At 44.8% G+C, this 17,868-nt stretch overlaps 1 protein-coding gene across 1 annotated transcript; it reads left to right on the top strand.

Annotated features, from left to right (window-relative positions):
- The first annotated feature begins 15,134 nt into the window (after positions 1 to 15,134).
- LOC130883500 (60S ribosomal protein L28-like) lies at positions 15,135 to 15,589 on the top strand. Its single transcript, XM_057784022.1, has one exon. It carries the CDS (start codon positions 15,135 to 15,137, stop codon positions 15,543 to 15,545), a length of 411 nt encoding a protein of 136 aa, XP_057640005.1. The 3' UTR covers positions 15,546 to 15,589.
- The last annotated feature ends 2,279 nt before the right edge of the window (positions 15,590 to 17,868 follow it).

The following is a 17,868-nucleotide window of genomic DNA, read 5'->3' on the forward strand; positions in this document are numbered from 1 at the left end:
CCCCTCTGGCTCCTCCCATAGTCCCCACAACACATTCCCTCCCTCCTTCATGCCTTCTCATTTGACAACCACTTAGTTCAATCAGTGATGCCCATTTGCCTTACTGAGGAGTTATGGGCAGGGAACTTATGAGGAGGAAGAATTTATCTTTCTGAGAGTGCATGTATTTTTTTTAATTGATTTTTATTGAGCTCTATGGCTTTCTCTCAAAGAGGAATCTAAATGGCTGGAAGACACTTAAAGAAATGTTCAACATCTTTAGTCATCAGAGACTATATATAGCCAACTCCATGGCCACATCTTCACAGCCTCTCAGTAGACAGGGCTGCTCACTTGCTGATGAGAAGTCATGGGAAAACAACAGACTCAGTCTCCCAAGCTGTGTTTGTTCAGCTCTCTGGGCCTTGACACATATTGACCCACAGAATAGACTCATGAGTCAAATGTCCTGCCCTCATCCTGGAGCTAACCGTATGGCCCTAATGTGACAGCTAATCTTCGAGACAACCTGGCTGGTTTTAAGTCACCTAGGAGATGCTAAGTACACCAGTGGGTATACCTGTGAGGGCATTTCCAGAGAGGTCTAACTTAAGGGAGAAGACATGCCCGGGTGTAAGTGAAACAATCTTATTGGGGGAGGGGGGAGGAGGGAGAAAAGGGGAACAGAGGGAGCCAGTTGAGTGCCAGCTTTCTCTCCTTTCTGGCTTTTCATGAACTGTTCTTCTCTACCGTGATCTCCCCACCATGATGGTGTGAACCCTCTGAAACCATGAGCATAAACAGATCCTCCCAAAAACTGTTTCTGTTAGATATTCGGTCATCATCACACCCAAAAATAACAAATGCTTTTCTATCTGAACTTTATTTTCCTCACCTGTGAAGTAGATAAGACTGCCATCCCTAGGATTATTTGATGAAGTAGTTGGAGTCGTAAGACAACCAGCATAGATAGGACTTACAAACAGCAGGTGACCAGTAAATGCTCACTCTTCCCATGCCTCCATGCTTGGGACACAGTCTAGTCCTGTACAACAGTCCACTGGACTAGATGGTCTGTCTGAGCCCTTTTCATTCTGACCCTTCACACATTTGTAAGAAAGTCAGGCTGTGGCCAAACGGGGTATGAACAGTGAGGCCAATGTCCAGCCAGTGGGCACAGAAGCATCTTTATTCGGGGGACACTTGATCTCTCGCTCTGACTAGACCCATTGGTGCATCTGAGGCAAAGCAGGGGGGATAAGAAGAAAGGTCAGAAGGAATGAAGGGGAAGGAAGAGAAGCCAAGTGTCTGAACCGCATGACCTCAGGCTGCAGCGCGAAAGAGACAGCAAACATTCGCCTTGATCAGGAAATAGGAATGCGCCTCAGACACTGTGCCCGCCCTGGGGCTTCTCTGCTGACTTACGCGGCAAATTGCTCCGCTAATTAGGCTGCATTCTGACTTCAGATTCAGTTGTGAGCTGACCTTCTGCTTGGACCCCAGGACTAAGGTAGGATCTGAAGGGGATACTGCCACCTAGAGTCAGGATTATGAACTGCAGAGGACTGGCAAAGGGAAGACAAAGGGAAAACGCCCACTGTCTCCTGGAGGGAAGAAAAGAGCTCATAACCATAAATAGAACAGTAAATGGCGTCTCAGATCTGCAGGACCAGCGACACGGGAAGCTAAGGCAAGAAGATACCCAAATTTGATAACTGTCTGGGATACAGCATGAATTCAAGTCTAAGCTGGGCCCTGACTCAAAATAAAAGATACGAAGACATCTGGGGGAATATGTCAGTGGTCGTGTGCTTGCTAAACATGGGCACAGACCTGGGTCAGTCCCAGCACTGTGTAGGTTACAATGAACTTCTCATTTCCCTCTCTGGATTTTTGAAGGAGTCAGGGCAGTTCATCAGAAGCTGACTCCTGGCTGTCTGTGCACTGATAACAGGTGACTAAAGTGGGACTGGCTACAGAATGATGAACTCGGTGATAGTGGGGAAAGTTTGGGACCGGTGGTAGGAGCATTGGTGGGAGCTTCTAAAAGCTGTCACTGGTCTAAATTACTGGAATAATTTGAATGAGCAATGCGGCCCACAGACTCAAGTATTTGAACACTTGGTCCGTGGTTAGCGGTGCTGTCTGGGAGGTTACGGGACCTTGAGGAGATGAGGCTTCACTGGAGGAAGTACATCACTGGTAGTTATCCCTGAGAGTTTACAGTATCCTGTCACTTCCAGGTTGCTTCTTCTACTTTGTATTCATGGTTGAAGATGTGATCTCTTGGCTTTTTGCTCTGGCTACCAGTCGCCCTGCCTCTCCCATCATCATGGTGTCTCCTTCTGGGACCATAAACCAAAACCTTTTTCCATAAGTTGCTGTTAGTTGTGGCATCTTATCACAGTCATGGGACATATCTAATACGGCGAATTTGTAACTTCCCTGGGGATGGCAGATAAGTTGAGGGTTGTGAGCACAATCTCAGCTCACACTGAGACCAAATGAGGTCAGGGAATTAAGGCCTGAGGCAGGGACACTGGTCAAGTCTCCTTCCTCAAGCCAGCCTATGATTGACAGGAGGGAACTGTATGGAGGGAGGAAGGCAATCAACAAGAGGGGGAATATGAAGTAAGCAGTGGGTGTGAACAAGAACAGTGTGTGTGTGTGTGTGTGTGTGTGTGTGTGTGTGTGTGTGTGTGTGTGAAGGAGGGGGGGAAGGGGGCGGAAGGGAGAGAGACTCTTGTAACTAAACCCATCTCCACAAGCAGCAGCTCACGTGCATCCCACAGCCTTTGGGCTACCCTGATCCTCAACAGAGAAGGGTAACTCATTCTTACCTATGGCTTCAACACAGATCACTTCCAGACTCACCTCACCAAATCCCCCAGAAATCATAGTCCACCAATCTCTGAGTTGTATGAACAGACATGCATATAATAATAATGAAACAAGGCCATGCATCTGAAGGGAAGAAGGAAGGGGTATGAGGGAGGGTTTGGAGAAAGGAAAGGGAAGGGAGAAAGGTTGTAATTATAATCTCAAAAATTAAAGTTAAATGTTAAAAAGCCAGGAAGACCTGTCTCGAAAAATCAAAAAAAAAAAAAACAAAAAAAAAACAAAAAAAAAAACAAACAAAAAAAAAAAACTAAAACTCCAAAGTCGTTTCTAAATATCTTGCTTCAGGGACAGCATTGCCTCTGTTTTAACAGCTGAGACCAAATGAACAAGCAGTACAAGGGGGTGTCTGTGTGTCTGTGTGTGCATACTTGACTTTTAGTCCCTGACAAGGGAGCTTGTCTTTCCCGGACGTGCACGCACACGTGCACACACATGATAGCGTTTACTCAGCTAATTTTTTCCAATGCGTTCTTCCTGCAGGAATGAGTTCCCCCACACCCTTCAGGCTGATTGTCTCCTGTGGTGTTGGATGGTTCAAGGCCCGTGACTTCTGAAGACGGACCTTTGTAGACAGCCAGTGAGCTATCTATCTCTCAGCTGGCCTCCGATGAGATTCAGAGTGTGTGAATAAGAAATTGCCAGAAACACCTGCAGGATCTCCATGCATTTTGTTTTTTAGGTACCAGCCCTGTGCATCACCAAGGATGCAGCCGGCTCCCCCTCTTTCCTTGGGCAGGTGTCTTACCCTTTCTGGGCCTCCATCCTGACATTTGTTACTAACTAGAGCTGATGCTTCCTAGACTCAACAGCTCAGATGGGAAAGGTGTTTAGAACAGCGCCTTTGGCACTGGGAAGCCAGGAACTGTAGGCCACATGGGACCTTCAGACCCTCAGTGTGCAATTTCAGGTGCAGTTCCCAGCTTCAGCCCCACCGTGGCGGTGAAGGCAGGCAGATCTTTGACATGGGGCTTCCATTTCCGTGCAGTCGGGCTCCAGGCATTGGTACTTTTTCCAGGTTTTCAAGTGATAGTTCTTGTCATATCTACTCCAAACTCTTGCCTTGTGTTCCTGACTCCAATCTGCCCTGGAAGAGTTGCCCTCCTATTTTTACCTTCACTGGAAAGTTGTTTTCCACCAGACCCACACTCCCAGAATTTCACTGTTACCGTCCTCTTGACGAGGGGTACAAGCCATCAGAGGTCTCTGGGCCACACACCACCCCAAAGACTGAGAAAAGAGTAAAATGGGCCCAGTCACCTCCTGGACCGGCCAGAAACTGGCAGAATCTACCACTGCATCTGCATGAGGCCCTCCCGCCCTTTAGGGAGGTGTCGGTCCCACTCTGCCCTGCCCTCTCCATGTGGCTGCTGGAATGGGTTGAGATTCACAAAAACTTGGTCAGGAACTGGAGGCTCATGGTCCCAGAAGGCTAACTCTGAGCATGACCCTGACCCTGTCCGGGTGGTCTCGGCCACAGAGCCAGTCACCTTGGTGCCACATGACTCTGTTCCTGGTGACACCCGACACTACTGCAATTTGTTTAAAAGATGAGTACAATTATGTGTTTCCAAATCCTTTAATGAGTTTTCTGTTTATTTTTAATACATAACAAAAACATCACTACCCATGTTACGACAACCAGAAATCATGGGACCTCCGTAAAACAGACTGGTTAAGAATGGTGCCTATGTTCCTATGATCCATGGGGCTTGGACCGTTGTCGGCCCTGCTTTGCCAGAGATAAAGCTGAGACCTGGAGGTAAGCTTGAACCAGGAAGTAGCAGGGATAAGACATAGTAACTTTCCCAAAGCGTTACTGTCAAGACTGCCCGTTGTCCCCATTACGCTGTCCCCTGCAACTCAGGGATGTTCCTGAAGCACAAACCCATCGCTTAGGGTCAAGAGAGATTCCTCTGTGACGACCAATCCTTGGATGCAGAGGAAGTTAAAGGAGAAACTGCTGCCTGTCCTGCTTCAGTGGCCATTGTGAGCTTTCTCTGGCCTCCTGAGCTAGAACTGCTACGGGTGAGTAGTGAGTGACCATCTTCCTCGGATTTCTGTCGCGAGTGGTCCTGTCTCCCAAGGAAGTCATTCCTAGGCTTAAGAAAGGCCCCAGTCTCCCACATGAACACTGTCTCTGCTCAAAATCCCCAACAAGTTTCGACATCACAGCCCTGTCGCTTCGGCTCTCAGGTTCCTGAGAACCGCAGACTCTTCAGGCTGCCGCACGTCCTTCCACACTCTTCTGTGGGCATCTGCCCACAGCAGGCCTCCGTCTTCCCACCTTCAGGCCAAAAGCCCATGTCTCTAGAAGGGCTTTCCTGGCCCCACAACCCAGTTAAATTTCCTGGCTTCTACCCCTGCACTTTGTGTACCAATCTTTCTGGAAACGCAGGGTTCTGTGAACAGAGTTGTGTCTGTTTTGTGCACTGTGGGACCTCACAAGGACCACAATATAATTTTTGCATAAATTGGATTTCCACACACAGAAGAATGAAACTAGATCTCTATCTCTTACTCTGTACAAAATAGATTCCAAATGGGTCTAAAATCTTAACATGCAACATAAAGCTCCATTTTGGACTGTTTCATTACTTTTTCCTCTAAGGGTTGCAGAGTTTTATGTTTTATGCTAAAGCCATTTGGGAAATAATGTCAATAATTAATAAATGGAATTTCATAACATTAAAAAGCTTCTGCACGGCCAAGGAAGCGATTGCGCAAACAGGCAGCCTATATTATGGGAGCAAACCTTTGTTAGCTATAGAACTGACAGGAGATTAATATCAACAAAGTAAGTACCGTATCAAACAATGCATAAACAATGGGGCCAGAGAAGTGGGTAAACAGTTCTCAAAAAAGTAAAACAGACAATAGCCAATCCACACAAAGCGTTTGATATCACTAACTAGCGGTGAAAAGCGAGCTAAAATACAGTGAGAGTCTACCAGACTCTCTTCCCACTAGGAATGGAATTCATTAAGAAACCAGCTAACAAATGCCGGCAAGGATGCAGACATAGGGATCCTCTCGTGCACTACTGGTCGGAATGTAAATAATCTGGTCTCTGTGGAAATCTGTGCAGGAGGTTTCCAAAAAGCTAAAAGTGGATCTTCCACATGACTCTACCACCCCTTGGAGTTTCTCAAAGGACTGCAAGCAAGCACATCATAGGGACACAGGCATGTCAGCATCTGCTGTAGCTGTAGTCACAGTAGCTAAGCTAGGAAGCCAAACTCAGGGTCCATCACCAGAGGAATGGTTAAGGAAAATGTGGTGTGGCGTACACACTGGAATTATTACAGCTCTGAAAAAGAATGAGGCTGCGTTGTTGGCAAAATTGGATGGCACTGAAGATGATCTTATTAAGTGACACAGTTCAGTTTAAGCAAATATTTTGCTTTTTCTCATCTATGATTTCTACATTTCCTACAGATACATACAATAAGATATTAAAGTAGAGCCAAAAGTGCCTATGGAGACGAAAAAGACTAATGAGAGGAGAGGGGGGAGAAAAGGGAAAGTAGTGGGCTGTGGAGGGAAATACGCTCTGAGTGCATTGCGTACTTAGGTGAGGATGCTCTTTTGTAACTCAGTATTATATACAATAAGAAACAGAGCAATAAAATATAGCTTTGCATAAATGAGTAAATGGAAAAAGAGTTAGAAAGTGTTCAAGATCACAGTGCCCTGGATGTAGAAGGAAAGAACATCCAGTCCCCCTTGGCATCCACGCAGAAACCCCTCTAGGATGTCTGGGTGTCACAGGATTTATACATCCCGAGCAATCCTCCAGTGTACTTTGCATCACCTCTGTATAATTTATAATTGCTAATGCAATGTAAATGCTGTGTTATAGCTATAATAGCCCATTGTTCACAAGATCATGGTAAGGGAGAAGATCTACATATGCTCAGTACCGGTTCATTTTTTCCAAAATATTTTCAGTCTGTGGTAGTTGATTTCTTCAAAGGAACCCAAAGACACAAAAGATCAACTATATAAAGTTTAACCCATTAAGCAGAAACAAGAATAAGCATCCATGAGGGTTCCGAGCTAAATAGGCTCCATGGGACACAAAGAAGAGCCTGGGTGTGCTCATGAAGACAGCTCATGTATCAGGACTCCGTTGTCCTCAGGCAGCTGCATTCCAGGAAGGCTCTAGAGGTCCCATGGTCTGAGTCTGAAATGTCCCGACAGGCTTGTGTTTTGAACACTTGTTTACAGCTTATCTCACAACAATGCCTTTAGAAGGGTGTGACTGACAGAGAAATCCATGGACCCTTAGGACAGAGCTTTCGAAGCTTATAAATGGTCCTTTATTCAGTCCCATCCTCACTACCTCCTGGTGCACCCCAATGTCGCCAGCTGTCCTCCGCAGACAGTCCTGCTGGCTTGCTGCTCTCCTCCAGTGCATGGGGCCAGGCATGACATAACTGTCAGTGCAGACTGACATCTGCAACCATCAGCCAAAGGAGACCCTCCCTTCCTCCCTTAAGATGTTTCTGCTCGATATTGTGGTCACAGCAGCACCAAGGTAACTTATATAGGTGGTTTCTACTGTGCTTTGGCCCTTGAGGGCCTTGGTCTCTCCTTGTGCTTGACCAAAAGCTGTGACAAAAAGGAGGCAATGTTCCGAACTCAGAGAGCTTGTCCCCATGGGCTGCAGATGCGCTTGCACTGCAGGGATCTCCAACCGAGCAGCCAGTCGATAAGTTCACTGTGCCACCAGCTTAGAGATGAGTTTATAGCATCAAACCATGTGTGTGTATTTCACTAGGCTATGGAAAAAATCCATACCCTTTGTAGAACAACCAGTCTACCCTTAGGATGCCATGAACTTGGAGTTCTGGGGAACCAGAAATCCATCCACCTGATTGCCAAGTCAGCAAAGGGAAACAGAGCTTTCCTGCAACGCTTGAGACACACAGTTGCCCTACCCTACCTGACTCCACCCCATCCCTCCACCCCATTCACCTCCACTCCCTGTGCCTGAGGACCCAGTATCTAAAGCCTTCATCAGAGACAGGGACAAGTGGAGTTTTTATTTGTTTCATTTTTTTTTTTGAGTTTTAGGGGGTTTTGCTTATTTGTTTATCAGCATTTTAGGATTTGAAACTATCAAGTTACATCAATGAATCCATGCATGTTTTAGAGACAAAGGAAGTAACAAGACTTCCTCTTCCTGCCTTCCTGGTATTTGGTTCAGGTTTCCTCTAGTCACTGTCAGACTCTTTTTCCCATGCCTGATCCCTCAAATCATGAATATGTGCTCTCTCCCTCTCTCCTTCCCTCCCTCCCTCCCCCCTCCCTTCCTCCATCCATTCATCCCTCTCTGTCTCTCCCTCCCTCCCTCCCTTCCTCCCTCTTTCTCTGTCACTTTGTGCTCCTGAAGTCTCCTGTGTTGTGTGTCTCTCCCACCGGCACTTTAGTACTGGGCTGCAACCATTGGCTTTCCTCCCTCCCTAGTGAACAGTACATTCTCTGAAGATCTTTTGGCACTTCCTCAGTCTTAGCGCTATGCCTGGTGGATTATTAATCTATTTTGAGACAGCAAATGAACCAGACAACAAATATGCCAGATCTCAGGCCCCACCTCACTGACTTTGCAGGGCAGGAACTGCAAACCCCCTGCAACTGTGCAGTGTGCCCTGTGGTACAAGCTCACATGGAGAATGCTTGTTAGGGTCTCTGGGGTCTGATCCTGACCTTCTGTGGACTCTGAGGTTCTCAGTGCTGAATATCTGTAAAAGCTCTCCGGCCAGCTTCAGTTGCTCCTACAGTCTGCAGCTAGTGTGCTTAGACAGGGTTAGCCTCCACTCCCAGCCCCTAAGGTAGCTCTCATTAGCTTGAGATAATAGAGACTCACATGCTGTTTGGCACAGACATTTGACCCGAGACAAGGCTTGCGGCTGTAGGTGGCTGTGGACTGGGTTTGAAGGAAGTCTGTGTACCCCGTTGTTGATTCCCTCAAGACGAACCAAGACTTCTTGAAGGCCTGGGAAAGAGTCTTTCTTTTTCTACATGTTTGATGGGAGGGTAGAACAGCAGCAGGCAGCTGGTGTACTAAGAAGAACTACAGTCTGAAAACAATCCAAGCCATAGAGAAGACAGCCAGAAAAGTAGAGTGCCCTGATCCAGCTACCAGTCTTTGCACGTCTTCATTGCCAAGCCATCCTGACTTCTGTTCTCTGTTTACTTGCAGCAAAAAGCTGTGAGGAGTGTTATCAGCTCGAGGTCCAAGAAGCGAAGTTGTGGAGCCACCACGCTGAGCTTGGAAATCGCCAGAGTAGTAAAGGACTTGCAAGAATTAGCATCAGAGGGAGAAGGAAAAAAACGGCAGGGACGAACCAGACCACACCGAGCCTCTGCTGCCCCCTAGCGGACACTGTTGACGCCATCGGTTTGCAGCCCTGGCTCAAAAAAGGACCAAAGCCACATCCCTGCCCAGGCTCATCAACTTTCCAGACCCGACCCTAAGTAAAGCAGCCAGTTGGAATATTTCTTGTTTGGACAGTAGCAAAAATGACAGTCCTCGTCATCTGTAAGATTTTCATTAGACTAAATAACCAAGATGAGGTAAAAAGAACCTTCCTATGTGAAAGAATGAAGGAGAAAAAAGAATGACTAAAATAAGAATTTTTGAATCATAGCACAGACAAAGAGCCGCGTTAGTGAGCCATGTCACTGACCAGAGACTTACGATCCATGGCTCTGAGAGTGTTACTGTGACAGAGTTTATGTCTGCCTGCCACAGAGCACCCACCAGGGCAAGGCAGGGAACCTTGAGAGAGGGTTGCAGGAAAACACTTGGAGATGCAGAAACCCTGGTAAGTCCCAGTGCTGGCTCCGTTGGTGCAGGAGAGGGGATGACCAGAAAAGCTACCAGAAAGAACTAGAGGGAAAGAGAATCCACACTCAGACTCAGAAAGCCAGGGCAGAACGAAGACCATCGCCACCAGCCAGGGCCTCTGGAGCATCAGGAACTCTTGTTTCAGCCAAGGATGTAATTAATAGAGTAAACACAGGATTCTTTAATGCGGTGATCCTCAACCGTCCCAATGTTCCGGTCCTTTAATATAGCTCCTCTTGTGGTGGTGACCATAAAATTATTTTTGTTGCCACTTCATAACTGTAATTTTGATACTCTTTTGGACCATAATATAAATATCTGATATGCAGGATATCTGATATGTGACCTCTGTGACATGATCTGTCAACCCTAAAAGGGTCTTGACCTATAGGTTGAGAACCCCTGCCCTAAGGAATCCTACAGGCAGGACCTGGATTGCGTTATCTGTGGCCAGGACAAAAGTGAAGCTCACAGCGAGCTCAGAGGTATATAGAGGGAAACAAAAACAGTCAACACAAAATACAGAAAAAAACAATAATGTATAGGGCTCAATAAAAAGCACCCACACCCTCCAAGGGGCAAAATGAGCAGAAAGCTCAGTAAACTGATTGCCAAAGCACAGAATAACAATTGGGTCAAAAACAAATCTTGGAAAGAAAACTATAGCCCCTAATGAAAAGCAAGAGTGGTCTCCAATCTATGATCTCCCCTTCCTTCACCTTTAGAGTCAGGGACAAAAGCAAATTAGATAAAAATCAGGATGGAAAGGGGAAACGAAATTAGATAATAAATCAATGAAGTATTGATGTGGGATTCCCCTCTAAATGCTGTGAATATCATTGGTTAATAAAGAAGCTGTTTTGGGTCTGTGATAGGGTAGAGCAGTGGCTGGTGGGAAAAACTAAAATGAATGCTGGGAGAAAGGAGGCAGAGTCAGAAGAAGCCATGTAGCCTCTCCAGAGACAGTCACTGGACAGAATATTACTGGTAAGCCACAGCCACATGGCAATACACAGATTAATAGAAATGGGTTAAATTAAGATGTAAGAGCTAGCCAATAAGAAACTAGAGCTAATAGGCCAGTGATTTAATTAATACAGTCTCTGTGTGGTTATTTTGGAACTGAGCAATCAGGAACAAAAAAGCAGCTTCCCACAACAGAGTATAAGACAGAAAAATGAGAAATTAATAGCTGGAAGTTTGTTTTTAGACAATCAATAAAATTAGACAGTCAATTGATGGAGGAAGGTCATCTTTCTATCTGTTGCTTTCATTGGTTAATTAATAAAGAAACTGCCTAGGCCCATTTGATAGGCCAACCCTTAGGTGGGTGGAGTAAACAGAACAGAATGCTGGGAGAAAGAAGCCGAGTCAGTGAGTCGCCATGATTCTCCCACTCCAGACAGACGCAGGTTAAGATCTTTCCTGGTAAGCCAGCTTGTGGTGCTACACAGAATATTAGAAATGGGTTAGATCAATATGTAAGAGCTAGCCAATAAGAGGCTGGAACTAATAGGCCAGGCAGTGTTTAAAAGAATACAGTTTCTGTGTAATTATTTCGGGTAAAGCCATGCGGGTGGCCGGATGCCTGGGACGCAGCCCACCGCTCCATATTTCAGCAGTCAATAAATACCACAGGGCATGGAGTGAATGCCTTTAATCCCAGTATTTGGGAGGCACAGGCAGGAGAATCTCTGTGAGTTTGAGGCTAGCCTGGCCTATAAAGCAAGTTTCAGGATATCCAGGGCTACATAGAAAGACCATGTCTCAAAAATAAATAGATAAATAAATGAACAAGCAAACAAAACCTGATAACCTCCTGGTGAGATTGTTGGAGAGAAGTGAAGGGGAGGAAGAGAAGGAAATGGAGGAAAAGATAGGGAGAGGATGAGAGGGAAGAGTGGTTCAGTTGCTAACAGTTGGAGGAGGTGACCACACTGTAGATGCTAGAGATGTACAAAGGAAAACAAGGGAATGCTACAAAAGACAATACATTGATAAATTAAAGTGCCTAATCCTTGAAAAAATATCTGTACTTAAAATTAAATACACCACATTAAATTATCCTCTCTCACTCACCTGGGAGGGTGGTGCACGTCTTTAATCCCAACACTCAGGCAGCAGAGGCAGGCAGATCTCCATGAGTTTGAGGTCGGAACCAAGTTCCAGCACAACCAGGGCTGCTACACAGAGAAACCCTGTCTCAAAAAATAAATAAATAAGTAATCTTATCTCTATTCTTATACATTATACATTTTAAAAAGTCTAACAAAAAATTCTCAGCATCAGATGGCCTAGTCACCTGACATTTAAGGATAATTAATATTGAATCCACACCTTCCTTTCTTCCTTCTTTTCTTCCTCCCTCCTTCCCTCCCTCTCTCTCTCTCCATTCCTCCCTCCCCCCTCTTTCTCTTTCTTTCTTTCTTCCTCCTTTTCTTCCTCCTTTCTCTCTTCCTTCCACCCTCCCTTCCTTTCTTCTTTCTTCTCTCCCTCCCTCTCCCCCTCCCTCTCTCCCTCCCTCTCTCTGTCCCTTCCTCCCTCCCCCCTCTTTCTTTCTCTCTTTCTTTCTTTCTTTCTTTCTTTCTTTCTTTCTTCTTTCTTTCTTTCTTTCTTTCTTTCTCCTTTCTTCCTCCTTTCTCTCTTCCTTCCACCCTTCCCTTCCTTCCTTTCTGGCTATCACCTGCAGTCTGTACTTAGCTCCACCCTAGAATAATCAAACTGACATATTGACTGCAGTTGATTGTGTTATCAGTTGGTTGTGTTATCTCTGTGACATTACCATAAATTCAAAAGTAATCAGAAAATAGCCATCCAAACAGCAGTTAGCAATATTATCTTCCCTGCACACCCATGACCAAGTGACACCTCAGTAATAAAAGCTCCCACTTGCTCATCACCTACCATAAATCTTGTGGGAATTGGCACATTGGATATGCCACCTAGAAATATGGGCATGGTGTCACATACCTGTGTTTCCTGTACTCAGGAGGTAGAAGAAGGAAGATTCCAAGTTCAAGGCCAGTCTGAACAAGCAGTAAGATGCTCTCTGAAGCAAAGCCGGGAAATGAAAAATCACAGCTTTGGCAACAGGGGAAGCATAGTTTGTGAGGGCGAAGTGACTTCCCTGAAGTCATGCAGAGGATAACAACACGAGGATTTACATTAAAGCCCACCTGGTTTCTCCCTGCCTACTGAAAGTTAGAAGTTTTCAATAAAGAGGCTTTCATGTAAAAAAATAATCTGCATGCAAATGACTGCTGAAAATTGGTTGTATCTATGAGACGCCAAATCCCCCATTAATTCTCTAAGCCCTGGGTTGGGATTAATTTTCATGTGTGCACTAATTCCCGCCTGTGCACAGCAGCCAGCTGAGGCCCAGTGGGAGTCAGGTCATGCAGTTGAGCTTAGGCAAGTGAGGAGACCTCGGAGACCAGAATCTCATGCTCCCCCCAATGGGTCTCCAGGGAAACAGCTCCTGGGAAATATTTGTGTGCATGGGAAGGAAAAAGAAGGGTGGCTTAGACACGGTGGGGACCGGCAAGTCCGACCTTGCAAAGCAGACTAGGGGACTGCGAGCTTTAGTAGGAAGTAATCCGGTAGTCTTGCACATCAGGGCAGTCTGAAGGCAGAAGCTCTCCCCAGAGGACCACCCCACTTCAATTAAGTCCTTCAATGGACTGGATGAGGCCACACACATTATAAAAGTAGTCTGCTTTAATTCTTGAAAAATATACCTTCCCAGCAACCCATGGATCACGGTTTGGCCAATCACTAGCCCAAACCTTGATCTTCTCAAAAGACTATATTTTAAAAAAATACAGCCTTATACATTTAAGTTATCCCAATGTAGTAGAGACATGGCGCCCTGCTCTGCCTAGGAACGGATAAATATAGTGCACAACACTAGGAGTTGGGCTATCTGGGTTAGGAGATAGTTACGTAGTTACGAGACAATTCTCATAATTTGTACAAGTGGAAAAAGTCAGATCCCTTCATTGTTTTATTTCCATCCTCCAGTCCTCAGTTTTCACACCCATGAGATGGGAGCATTGTCTTGGGTGGCTTCCTACCTGGTTTCTCTTCTGCTCAGGTCTTTCTTTGCCTGATTCAATTCCACACAGAACAGTAGACAGTGCTGTCAAGGAGTAAAAGACCTAAATTGTAGAAAAAATAAAAACTTCGAGAATGATACAATGGTGCCATTGTTATTAAAAATATTACAAGACCTGTTGTGTAAATAATAGCCACAGTGTGCAGGTACCTTGTGTGCTAAGTCCTAACTGTGTCATTAAGGTCATTTTGTAGCTTCAGGAAATAAATGAAGGGCTAAATCAACAAACAATAAAATTGAAGGTCTCTTCATCTTCAGCAAAACTGAATGTCACCTTGAATCCTCCCAGGCCTGGCAGGGCCCCAGCAAGGGGGTGGTTTGCATTCCATTGAGAAAAGCCGCTTTGGGTGTTGGAGAATCAGCCATCTGAGAGCAGAGATCACATTCTGTGTGAGCTCAGATGGTGCAGGTGAAAGGAGAGTCACCTGACCAGAAGCCCAAAAGCCCTGCTCATCCTTCCCTCACTAGGAAATACCACCAGTTTGGGACCAAAGCAAATCACCTTATTATGCTGTGAAACTGTGATTTGCATTGGACCAGTCAGGACCTAGAGATCAACACCAATACTCAGTTCTTATCTGAGAGTTAAAAAGTATGACCTTCAACTTGAAGCCAGGAAAGAAAAGTAGGGGGGACCTCTCTACTATACCACAAGGGTTCTATCATGGGGGGTGGGAGGGGGGGCTCTCTACTATATCCTGAGGACTCTGTGATAAAGAAATGGTGGTCTCTCTACTATACCCTGAGGACCCTATGCTGGGGCAGTCTCTCTACTATACCCTCTGAGATCTATGATAAAAGCAGCCTCTGTACTCTATCCTGAGGACTCTGTGGTGATGGAGAGTCTCTCTACTATACCCTAAGGGCTCTATGATTTAGACAGATCAAATTCTTTCCAGAATCTTGTTTCCTCCTCAGTAAATGAGATTAAAATTCCCAGCCTTGTGTTACAAAGAATGTTAACAGGCAATTTCTCATGGTGTTCAACACTTTCAGGGCACACGGTCCAAATGGTGCTTTATGGGTTTTGCAGTCTGTACCAAAAACACTAAACATAGAACAAACCATTCATCACCTGTCTCCTACTTCATTTCGGTAGGAACTTGACCCTGAGTGTTTCTGACGTTCAAGGAGGTCTCAGAACTGGGGTGGGTGCACACAGAGGAGAGCTGTAAGAGGGAGGACATGCTCATGAAACCAGTAGGTTTGGGAAGTTAAGAAAAGGGATGTCTCTCTTTCTGTCTCCGTCCGCCATAGGAGAGGAGGCGCCGCCCTGTCTGCACCACCATGTCTGCGCATCTGCAATGGATGGTCGTTCGGAACTGCTCCAGTTTCCTGATCAAGAGGGATAAGCAGACGTACAGCACCGAACCCAATAATCTGAAAGCCCGCAACTCCTTCCTTTACAACGGGCTGATTCACCGCAAGACAGTGGGAGTTGAGCCTGCGGCCGACGGCAAAGGGGTCGTGGTGGTCATGAAACGCAGATCCGGTCAGCGCAAACCAGCTACTTCTTACGTAAGGACCACCATCAAGAATGCACGGGCCACCCTGAGCAGCATCAGGCACATGATCCGAAAGAACAAGTACCGCCCCGATCTGCGCATGACGGCCATCCGCAGGGCCAGTGCCAACCTACGAAGCCAGAAGCCTGTGGTGGTGAAGAGGAAATGGACCCGTCCCACCAAGAGCTCCTGAGCCCTACACCCCAGAAGCAATAAAGAGTCTACTGACTTTTTCAACCATCAAAAAAAAAAAGAAAGAAAGAAAGAAAGAAGAAAAGAAAAGAAAAGAAAAGAAAAGAAAAGAAAAGAAAAGAAAAGGCATGTCGTCCCTGAGTTCAAGAGAAGGAGGGGACCATACCAACGAGAACCACAGTGGACATTCCTAAGGAGGGCTGGAGAGCTTGCGCTATGCGCTATGTTCCCTATATGCCAGCCTTCCAAAAGGCTTAATTAAAGCTCTGTGTGAAGTATGGCAATTCTGCCACTGTAATTCTCCTTCCTTTTTATATCCCGGTGCTGAGACAGGTCTTAAAGCTGATGTAGTTAGGACCAGGTAAATTCTGATTACATGCACTTAGAGTGAGTGCATTAAAAATGAAGGATAACACACATACACACACACACACACACACACACATAATCATAAAATCAAAGTACAACATTTTATACAATGTATCATTTCCAAAAGATCTTCTTATGTTCAAAGCAATTTCAGATGTTAAGCAAACAGAGCTTGTTTCGCCCTCAGAATATTGAAGTGGAGACTGTTGTTTAAGCTGTGGTTTCTCTTATTGCAGTTTTATTTTTTGGAGTTTTTCTTATTTGAAGTCAATCATGGTTTGAAACAGTGCATGGAAGAGTCTACAAATATGCAATTCATAAATTCTTCTGAGATGCAGGATAAAATCATGCACCACTAAGATCATCCTAGCCATGATCATCACTTGATTCTGTGGATGCACACTATCTACCCAGTAGTCACTCAGTATCCATCTCAGATATGAGACTGACTACAATGGTATCACAGCATCTAATATCTATTTCCTCAAATTGAAGCATTTATTCTTTGAGGGGACTGAGCATCTTATAAGGAGCTAATGAAACTCACATGGCTTAGAAAGCTCATAAAACTTACAAGACATAGCAAGTTTCCAAAGAATACCAAAGGCAGTAAGTTTCCTTTTCCAGAAATAAATACCATTGTTGTAATATTCTCTGAGAAAAGCAACTTTGCTAATCCACAAAACAATTATTCCAAAACATCAATTATAAATATTTCAAAGGGACTCAAAGAGGATATGAACAAAGCCCTGAATGCGGACAGTGAAAACATAAACAACTGAATAAAATAATTAAAACAATTGAAAATGGAAAGATGGAAATTTTGATAAAGAGACGGATTCTCTGAAGGAAAGCCATAATGACATAAAACTTGAAATGAAGAACTCACTCAGGAAGTAAATAAAACAAAAAGCTCAGAGGAAAGTCTCACCAAAAGATTAGATCAAAGGAAAGAGATATTAAGTGCTGTCTTGGAGACAAGTTAGAAATAGATCACCCCAAAAAAGACAATGTTAAATTAAAAAACAAAAACATACTACAGGAGCAGAGGATTCAGGAACTCTATTATATATATATATATATTATATATGTATATATATTACTATAATATATTACTATTATATATTACTATAAAATGTACAACTTTATGAGTAATCAGAGAAGAAAAGGAGGAGAGGAGAAGGAAGAAGAAAGAAAGAGGAAGAAGGAAGAGGAGAGAAGAAGACTAACCAGGTCAAAGGCACAGAAAATATTTTGTAACCCTCACCCACCATCAAAGAAGCTACTTTTTGGAGCAGAGAATATTACAGAAAAGTCACAACTAGACAAAATGTAGAGAACAAAAGACTGTGACAAATGACACATTGCCAATTGATACATCTATAATATAACACCTACACCTAACGCTCAGGGAACATTGCAGAACTTGTGGATTGGATAGATTGTAAGAGCCAGAGGACCAGAATATCTGTTGTGAGATTATATCATCTAAATATGGCAAGGATGCTGTACTCATGAACTCTCTGATGAATTTGAGAGCGTAGATTAATACCTAAAGGTCAGGCAGGTCATGTGGGACAGTGTGTAGATCATTGTTGCATCTCCAGAAATAAACAGAAGACACTGTTTTTCCGGCAAGGAGTTTTACCAGTTATCTTGTGAAAACCCTCCTCGAACAGCCAAAGCAACCCATTCTGAAACCTGGGACAGATTTCTTTTTCTTTCCAGCCACACGGAAACTTCAACAGCTATTTGGTGTGGCCTCTTATTCCTTCCAGAGCCTTGGTTCTTCTCTCTAGAAATTCAGATTTGAATCTAAGCTGAGGAAATCTGAATATTGGCAGACATGCTCTGTTCTCTGGCCCTGAGAAGACAGGATGGCGATTAGGTAGCTGCAAGAACAGCTAGCTAATAGATCAAGGATGGCCCCTCCTGGGGCAAGGAGACTCCTCAGA

The sequence above is a fragment of the Chionomys nivalis genome, chromosome 1, assembly GCF_950005125.1.
Source record: "Chionomys nivalis chromosome 1, mChiNiv1.1, whole genome shotgun sequence".
Lineage (NCBI taxonomy): Eukaryota > Metazoa > Chordata > Mammalia > Rodentia > Cricetidae > Chionomys > Chionomys nivalis.

What these genes read in the sequence shown, in the direction of transcription:
- LOC130883500 (XM_057784022.1), top strand. Translation starts at nt 15,135, where the DNA reads ATGTCTGCGCATCTGCAATGGATGGTCGTTCGGAACTGCTCCAGTTTC.